This window comes from Dermochelys coriacea, chromosome 1, assembly GCF_009764565.3.
Source record: "Dermochelys coriacea isolate rDerCor1 chromosome 1, rDerCor1.pri.v4, whole genome shotgun sequence".
NCBI classification, from domain to species: Eukaryota; Metazoa; Chordata; order Testudines; family Dermochelyidae; genus Dermochelys; species Dermochelys coriacea.
Genome location: NC_050068.2, coordinates 215,488,240 through 215,497,059, shown reverse-complemented (window position 1 = coordinate 215,497,059; position 8,820 = coordinate 215,488,240). Strand labels below are relative to the sequence as shown.

Below are 8,820 nucleotides of genomic sequence, written 5' to 3'. Positions count from 1 at the left end.
CGCCACATTTCAGGAATTATGTGGACAAATTGGAAAAAGTCCAGAGAAGAGCAACAAACATGATTAAAGGTCTAGAAAATATGACCTATGAGGGAAGACTGAAAAAAATGGGTTTGTTTAGTCTGCAAAAGAGAAGAGGGGAGACATGATAAGAGTTCTCAATACAGAAAAAGTTGTTAACATAAGGGGGGGAGAAAAATTATTCTCCTCAACCTCTAAGGATAGGACAAGAAGCAATGGGCTTGAATTGAAGCAAGGGAGGTTTAAGTTGGACATTAGGAAAAACTTCCTAACTATCAAGGTGGTTAAGCACTGGAATAAATTGCCTAGGCAGGTTGTTAAATCTCCATCTTTGGAGAATTTTAAGAGCAGGTTACACAAACATCTGTCAAAGATAGTCTAGATAATACTTGGTCCCTTCCAGTCTTATGATTCTGTGATTATGGGGATATCTTCACTGCAGAGTTAGCTGGAGCTCTGAATTTGGTGTTTCCCCTATCCTCACACCCCATCTGCACACAAAACCCTCTCACCCAAGTTTACTGTTGCTTTAAACCCAGGCTATCTGACCTATCTGGGGCTATAGGCTAATATTACTCAAGCTGGTAACCTACCCATTCTGTAGTGAGGACACAGGTTAAACCACTCCAGTGCTAATAGTCCTCCAATGCCTTCCTTCTGTGTGCCCAGAAAGGACAGACAAGTTCACCCACAATTCACTGGGAAACAGTCATAGAGTGGTTCAGCTCATTGCAGGGCAAAGAACTCTGGGATGTGCCTCTCAGAGTCCTAGTGAGGCAAGTGGGTGAGCGCAGCACCTTTGAGCACACAGGAATGCTGTAGGGTTTTGCAGTGTGACCACCCACACCTGGGTTAATGCTGCAGTGAAGACACACCCTAAGAGGGTTACATGAAGGTTAACAAAGAGGTAAATACTCCTATTTAACAAAGAGTAAACACTCAAACATCAACAGCCAACACCAAACTTGTCAAGAAAACAGAGGAATCAGAAACAATGCAGCATTGTACGATGGAAAAGGAAGATATAAGGAGCTCAGGCTTTAGACTGAATCTTCCTGTTACTCTGTTGCTAGGAATGTTGAAATTCTGTGTCTGCTGCAAACTGACTCCACAAAGTCATTCTGAGCTTCTGGGTCAGTAAAAACTCCACGCTTGCCGCTATTCCCTTTTTCCAAAGTTTGACAGGGAAAAGAACTGAACATTAGCTGCTGCCTCTTGGCCTTGTACTACATAACAGCAAAAACTCCCACCTGGGGCAATTTCCACAAATATTTCCATAAATATTTTCAGTGAGATGGGGTATGCTTTTCTGGAGCAATGGGGCCATTCAACTGCAAAAGAGACTTTGCACTAAAACCACAAAAGTGCGTATTTTTGTAATTTTTTTAATATGAAAATAACCCTTTTGCCAAGAAATTTGTGTAAAGTGAAATTTTGAGGATGAGCTGCTTGATATGTTTCTGAAACAGAACAATCCTGCACTGGCTGCAGAGAACAGACAGGTCTTCTGCAGCTTTATTTATTGGCACTAGAGCTGGTCAGGAATAAAACCATGCCAATGTGGCTCCAAGCAGATGATATTTAATCAAATTGTTAAGATAACTCTGGAGTACAGGAATCACAAACATCAAACAACTAATTTCCAGTGTTGCCTCTTGTTTTTGTGTGGTGAGGTGGGGAGAGTTGGGCTTTGTGTCCTCTTTCAAAACAAAAGGAGGGGATTCCAGTTAAAGAGCAGGGACCCTATCTTCCTCTTTCAGGATCTGTGTAACTTTCATTGAAATTAGTTGTATCCTGACTGGGGAAAAACTGAGATCCAGGAGTGCTAGCAGATATCTAGGGACTTGGTGGAAGCACATTATTTGAGTAATAGATAAAGCCTTAGAGAATAGACTGCAGCAGACATCCAGCATTGGCTACAACAAGGAGAGAGACTAGGTGTGAGTGACCTAGATCTGTATCTAGCTCTGGTTTCCCTATTCTTCAGTCTCACTATAATCATATTTAAAAGTCAAGACGGTGGTGAAGCGAGGGAGACGTGCTCTATTCTGTTCATTTTCTACTCCAGGAACGTGCACACTGATTTCAGCAAGGATCAAGCATCAAAATATGCATGTAAAGTTAATCCATGGCAAGCAGCTTGTTAACCTGGTAGGTGAATTACTCCAGAATCAAGGGGAGGGGGGAACCCAAGCCTTAAACTAGTTTAACTGGCTCATTCTGCTTTGGGTCATTTCCTGCTTCCCTGGCCAAGCATCAGTGTTAGAAGCAAGCCAAGTCACTGAAGACATTTTGCATGGATGATTAGAAAATTGCAATAAGTGATGCAACTTGGAGGGCAGGGAGCTGGAGTGGGTTGTGATAGGTTCTGGGGAGGGTCTTGGAAAGAGTGGGATGGACTAGGATCCCCACCCTTTGCTGGGCTTATAAAGCCATCAGCAACTGCGGTGAGAGAAAGGGAGTCAGGGAGGAGTGGAGGAACAGGTTCTTTCATTGTGCAACTTTGAGCAAGGAATGTCCAAGGGCTATTAAAATCTCAGAGAACGTGCTGTCCTTTGGGTGATTATATCTCAGCATTTCCCTTGTTTCTGTGGACAAAGATGCTGCTGAAGTTTTTTCTGAGTGTCCTTGCTGTTCACCTAACAGCTGCATATGCTCCTGAACTGTAAGAAATACCATGTTCTTTACTAACGATATGTGTTTACCAGGAATCCTTCATTTATTGAAGGGTTTGGAGGCACAGTTAGAAATACTGCCACCACCTTTTATATCTGGAAGTCTAGGGTGAATTCTAATTTAGCTGGGATGATTTAGTTGGGGATTGGCCCTGCTTTGAGCAGGGGATTGGACTAGATGACCTCCCGAGGTCTCTTCCAACCCTGATATTCTATGAAATAGGTTGAGTGCTTCTCATCTGAGCACAAAACACACTTTTTACACCTTGCTAAGCTACCACAATATTTAAAATGTCTGAGGTTATATGCATAGGAAAGGGAACAGTAATAGCCAGGTGTGGTGTGATAGGTATGGGCTTCCAGGATTCATAACATGGGGGGCTGCAGAGCAGGATTGAGGGGCATCGACAGAGCTGTGTGGGAAGCCCAGGAATAGCAAAGTGGCTGTGAGGGATTGCTGGCAATTAGCAGAGCTGTCTGGGGTCCTCGGTTATATCTGAACCTATAATGAAAAAGTCTTTTACTTCTCAATAACCATTGTCTGACCTCAGCCAAACAGGTAGTTCCTTCCTGTCTGCCCCCTTGTCCCTTGAATTAATTTGTGTTGTTTGATTTCCATAGACAGTATGTCCTGATGGTGCCATCAGTGCTGCAGAGCAGCTCTCTGGATCAGGCCTGCCTGCAGCTCCACAACCTCAATGAGTCCGTGTCTGTGAGTGTCGTCCTGGAGTACAGTGGTTCCAACACCACTATTTTTGAGCAGCGTGTGAGAGGAAATTACTTCTTCCAGTGCATTAGATTCTTGGTACAGACTTTAATTTACATTCTAATAAAGAAAGAAAAAGTAATCATGGAAAATGTGCATGATCAAACAAGTGATCTTACAGAGTTAATGATGGGAAAGGAAAGGGTAAAGTAGAGGAGGGAGACTAAGGGAGAAATAAGAGCTGGAAGGAATGTGAAATGGAGAGGGGGAAAGGAGGCGGGGAGAGCTGCACTGTGAGAGAAGAGAGGGATATGGGAAGAGAGAAGCAGTAAAGATCTGAGAAAGAGACAGAGCTGGCAGTGAAACAGAGGTGTGGGGTGAATCTACAGTACACTCCCTGCTGCAGGTAGACCGCACCAGGAGAGAATGGTCTAAGCTGAACATTCTCCCCCTTATATTTTGCATCCCTCCCAGGCTCCTCGTGCCACCTTTTCCCCCTTGGCTTTCATCACTTTCTCTGCCAAAGGCACCACAGTCAGGCTGGCAGAGAGGAGGTCGGTGGCGATTCAGAATGTGGAGAGCGTCATCTTTGTCCAGACAGACAAACCCATCTACAAGCCAGGACAGACGGGTGAATGTGGATACCACTTTACTTAATGTCATTTCCTCTGGGAACCAATATCCAGAGCTAGAGTGAGAGAGAGAACTGCTCTGCAAAATGCAGGTCAGAGCAGACAATGTTGTGGATTTGAGCTGACTGCTCAGCACCTTACAGTAAAATCATTGCCAATGTCTGCAGTGGAGCTGAGGAAGCCACCCTCAGACACAGGACAGCACCTGGTGGGTGACTGTCAAAATCCCAACTCACTCCCCAGTCGTTATTCACTCCCTTTTCACAGTCACTGCCTTTGTCCCCTGCTCTCACTGCTGCTGCTTTGTTATGGCTCCCAGGCACTTGTAGCCATGAATAGATGATGAGAGCACTGCCCGATGGCTTTCTAGCTATAGCTCCATATCTGTGGCCATGGCTGGGCTTTCCAGCTTCAAGGACATGGCAAGCACCCAGTAGGAGATGCTGCAAGGGAAGGTCCTCTCACAGAATTACCTGCTGTGCAGACACTGAGGAATCACTTCTGAGTTGGGCAAACTGCTCTAATCTGAAATGGCTGCTTCTTAATAACGCTTGCACTTTTATGAGCTCAAAGCCCTGTGCAAACATTAACTAGATTAATGCTGACACACCCCTATGGGGGAGGTGGGCACATTTTACAGTGAAGAAATAGAGATTAAAAAGGGGATTTGTCTAAAGCCACACGGGGAGTCAGTAACAAAACTCAGGTTATCTGACTCCCAACCCAGTTCCTATTCCTTCAGACCACACTCCCTTTTCTTCAGTAGGCTAGACAAACCTCTGGAGAAAAGCATTCCCTACTGCTAGGCCAGATCAGGGAAGTCAGTCCCATGGAAGGGTATACCATGGAAAGTCTCTCGCATGAGAGGATGGAGCTGGAACCCTCTTCACTGTGGGTACAGATCCTATCTGTGATTTACCTGTTTCTTTTTCAAAGGGGGGGTGCTGGAAAACCAGCTGAAGTGGGGCTATGGACCAAACTGGAGCTCAGAAGATAGAGGAGAGCTAATGTTGATCTCTTGCCCATGTCTTTTCAGTGCTGTTTCGAGTTGTCGCTCTCGATACCCATTTTAGGCCTGTTCAGGAGACGGTAAGTGTGACCAGAGACTGGAATCATCCAGGAGCCCCACCTGGATGGTAAATTGGTGGGTGTCACCTCATCAGCCCTAGTCCAACCTCTAAATACACACTTGTCTGGGACAGAATTGGAGCTGAATTTCTGCAGAAACCGAAAGAGAAATATTAGTTTGAACTGGAACCTTAACACTGCACGTACAAAGTCCGGCCCTTACATGCAGCAGCCACACAGGGAAGCACAAACGTATAGGCAGATGTGTGCCTGGCACAAGAGCCCTCCTGCTACTGCTGGGCAAGGGGCTTCAAGGAGTTTGTGCCTTGCAACGCGAGGTGATCTTTACTGCTCCAACAAGCAATTTCACTTGGCCCACTCCTACCCATTTAGCATGTGCCGACAATGGCTACAGGCTCACTAGCCATCTGCAAGGTGAGAGAATCTAGACACTGCCAAACAACAGACTCTCTGTCTCAGGGATCAGAGTAGCAGCCGTGTCAGTCTGTATTCGCAAAAAAAAAAGCAGTACTTGTGGCACCTTAGAGACTAACAAATTTATTAGAGCATAAGCTTTCGTGAGCTACAGCTCACTTATGATACTTATTGCAACACATGGAGGGGTCCTGGCTGGCTTCTTGGCTGGCCTCTTGGCTGAGGAGAATAGGCTTTCTGTACCTTATTCTCACCCCATACCTGTGCAGGAGAGAGCAGGACTTTGCCCTGTTGAAAGGTGCTAGATAATCTGAGAGTAGGGATGGATGAGACCGATAGGATGCCTGATTCTGATCTTAGGTACAGCATTGTAACAGTAACTGTACTGCTTCTGGTTTGCACCAGTAGAAGTGAGATCAGAATCTGTCCCAGGTTGTCTTATGCCCTCATTTCCTCTTTTTAAAAATATGTTACCTTCAGCATTTAGGGTCAAACCTCGTGGTTCTTACTCAGGTAAAATTCCTACTGAACTCAGTGAAAATCTTGCTTGAATACTCACTGTAGATTTAGGCCCTTAATATCTAAAATAGTTTTTAAAATTGTTATTCATTCAATGCTGAAACAACTATTACTGTTTCCTCAAACACTTACAATCTCTTTTCCTGGTTTCTCTTTCAGTATCCCTTGATCACCATTCAGGTAAGAGACTTGCTTTTTAAAATGTGTCACGTATAAAGGTGAAATCCTGAGTGTGTGTGTGTGTGTGTGTGTGTGTGTGTGTGATATACTTAACTGGCCACATTCTGCTCTCAGATCCACTGGTAGAAATTCACATGCATCCGACTAAGTGGGTATTCGCCCACGAAAGCTTATGCTCTAATACGTCTGTTAGCCTATAAGGTGCCACAGAACTCTTTGCCGCTTTCACAGATCCAGACTAACACGGCTACCCCTCTGATACCAGTATTTCTATGGAATCCAGTGGAGCAAGTCCAGCTTTACAAGCAGAGTTCAGCCCAATAATAGTTAAAATTGTCTTGTTCCTATGGTCTTCCTATCAAGAGTTCCAATTGCTTTGGTTTATAGTTTGCATAACTTGCCCCTGCTGAAAAGCAAGGAACAAGTGTAGATAATGGATGCAATTACTAGCTGCTTTGGACCATGAAGTGTTCTAGAAATTACATGGCATGTTGTGCTTTTGTTAATAAGTGAGGAAAGTTTTTTCAGTTCCCTTCCAATCAGATGTGCCTGCAAGATTTCACTTGTACTGTGAAGTCCAGCCATTAGTTGTTGCATACCGTGAAATTTAAACATTACAGAGTTTGACATTGTTCACTAACAAGCACAAGGCAATTGCTAGAAAGTCTTTTTTAACCAATGTAAAATGAGATATAACAAAAGGCTATGGGAGCCCAAATAAGGGGGGTAGGATTGTAGAGTGCCCTCCTGACCCTGTCTCTTCCTTCCTCCCCTCTCCTTCCAGTTGGGGAAAACAAGGACAATGGAGGGGCAGGGTGGGGGGAAGGGTGTGTGTGTGTGTGTGTGTGTGTGTGTGTGTGTGTGTGTGTGTGTGGTGAGAGATCCCTCTTCACCTTTTCTTCTCTCTCCCACCCCCTTCTTCATAACAGCATGGAAAACTGGAACCTTCTGGAATATAGGGCAGGGTGGGAGAATGTAGGGTTTATCTATCAGTGAAATGGGATAGCAATACTTCCCTAGTTCACAGGGATGTCTTGGTTAACAGCAAACAAACAATATGGCACTTTAATACAACCTAATGAAAGGTATACCTCTAGGAACAAATACTGTAGGCCATACATGTGCAATGGGGGATTCTATCCTGGTAAGCAGTGATTCTGAAAACAATTTGTAACTTGTGCTGGATAATCAACTGAACATGACCTCCCAGTGCAATGCGGTGTCCAGAAGAGCTAATGAGATCCTTGGATGTATAAACGGGAATCTTGAGTAGGAGTAGAGAGGTTATTTAACCTCTGTATTTGGCATTGGTGAGACCATTGCTGGAATACTGTATCCAGTTCTGGTGCTCATAATTCGAGGATGTTGATAAACTGGGGAGGGCTCAGAGAAGAGCCACAAGAATGATTAAAGGATAGCCTCAGATAGTTCAATTTACTTAGCTTCAAAAAGAGAAGATTAAGGGGTGACTTCATTACAGTCTATAAGTATCTACATGGGAAATAGATATTTAATAATAGGCCCTTCAGTCTAGCAGACAAAGGTATAACATGATCCAGCAGGTGGAAGCTGAAGCTAGACAAATTCAGACTAGAAATAAGGTGTAAATTTATAATGGTGAGAGTAATTAATCAATGGAACAATTTACAAAATCTCGTGGTGGATTGTCCATAACTGACAATTGTTAAATCAAGTTTGGATGTTTGTCCAAAAAAATATGCTCCAGGAATTATTTTGGGGACAATTTATGGCCTGTGTTACACAGAAGTCAGGCTAGATTATCACAGTGGTCCCTTCTGGCCTTGGAATCTATAAATCTATGAAACGGGAGAAGTGTGGGGAAAGTCAGGCTAAATTCAACATGCACCAAATTCATCAGGTGGAAAGAACTAGAAGACTTAGGGCTGATCTATACTAATGTAATGGTCTCAAGTTGCAGTGGGGAAGGTTTAGGTTGGATATTAGGAAAAACTTTTTCACTAGGAGGGTGGTGAAGCACTGGAATGGGTTACCTGGGGGGTGGAATCTCCTTCCTTAGAGGTTTTTAAGGCCCGGCTTGACAAAGCCCTGGCTGGGATGATTTAGTTGGGGATTGGTCCTGCTAGATGACCTCCTAAGGTCCCTTCCAACCCTGATATTCTATACTGCTTAAGTTGATGTAACTTGCGTCACTCAGGGGTGTGAAAAAAGACACTCCCCCTGAGCAACGTAGGTTATATTGAGCTAAGCGCTGTCCACACCAGTGCTGTGTCAGCAGGAGATGCTCTCCCACTGACATAGCTTCTGCCTCTCGCAGAAGTGGAATAATTATGCTGCTGGGAGAGCGCTCTCCTGTTGACATAGAGTATCTTCAGCAGGCATGGTACAGCAGTGCATCTGCAGCTGTGCTGCTGTAGCATTGTAGTGTAGACTTGCCCTCTGATATTTACTATAGACAGCATACAACGTTGATTAGTGTCCCATATAGGTATGACAACAACTTACTTTGTGTCTTTGATTCTTGTTGCATGTGCTAATAGCAAAACATTAAGTTCTGTGTCAGCAGGAGATGTCAGTTAGATGGAAGATAAATAATGCATCAGGT

General features: G+C 44.2%; 1 protein-coding gene across 2 annotated transcripts in view; it reads left to right on the top strand.

Annotated features, from left to right (window-relative positions):
* The first annotated feature begins 758 nt into the window (after positions 1–758).
* LOC119849751 (ovostatin-like) overlaps positions 759–8,820 on the top strand; it is a 65,243-nt gene continuing 57,181 nt past the window's right edge. The window contains exons 1-6 of one of the 2 annotated variants that reach the window (XM_038386940.2): positions 759–928; positions 2,090–2,172; positions 3,318–3,501; positions 3,877–4,033; positions 5,071–5,123; positions 6,216–6,236. In XM_038386940.2, the coding sequence (XP_038242868.1) occupies positions 3,331–3,501; positions 3,877–4,033; positions 5,071–5,123; positions 6,216–6,236 (402 nt within the window). In that variant the 5' untranslated portion in view covers positions 759–928; positions 2,090–2,172; positions 3,318–3,330. Of the gene's footprint in view, positions 929–2,089; positions 2,173–2,243; positions 2,687–3,317; positions 3,502–3,876; positions 4,034–5,070; positions 5,124–6,215; positions 6,237–8,820 lie in introns of those variants that run through there. The other variant, XM_038386939.2, reaches the window with a different exon arrangement.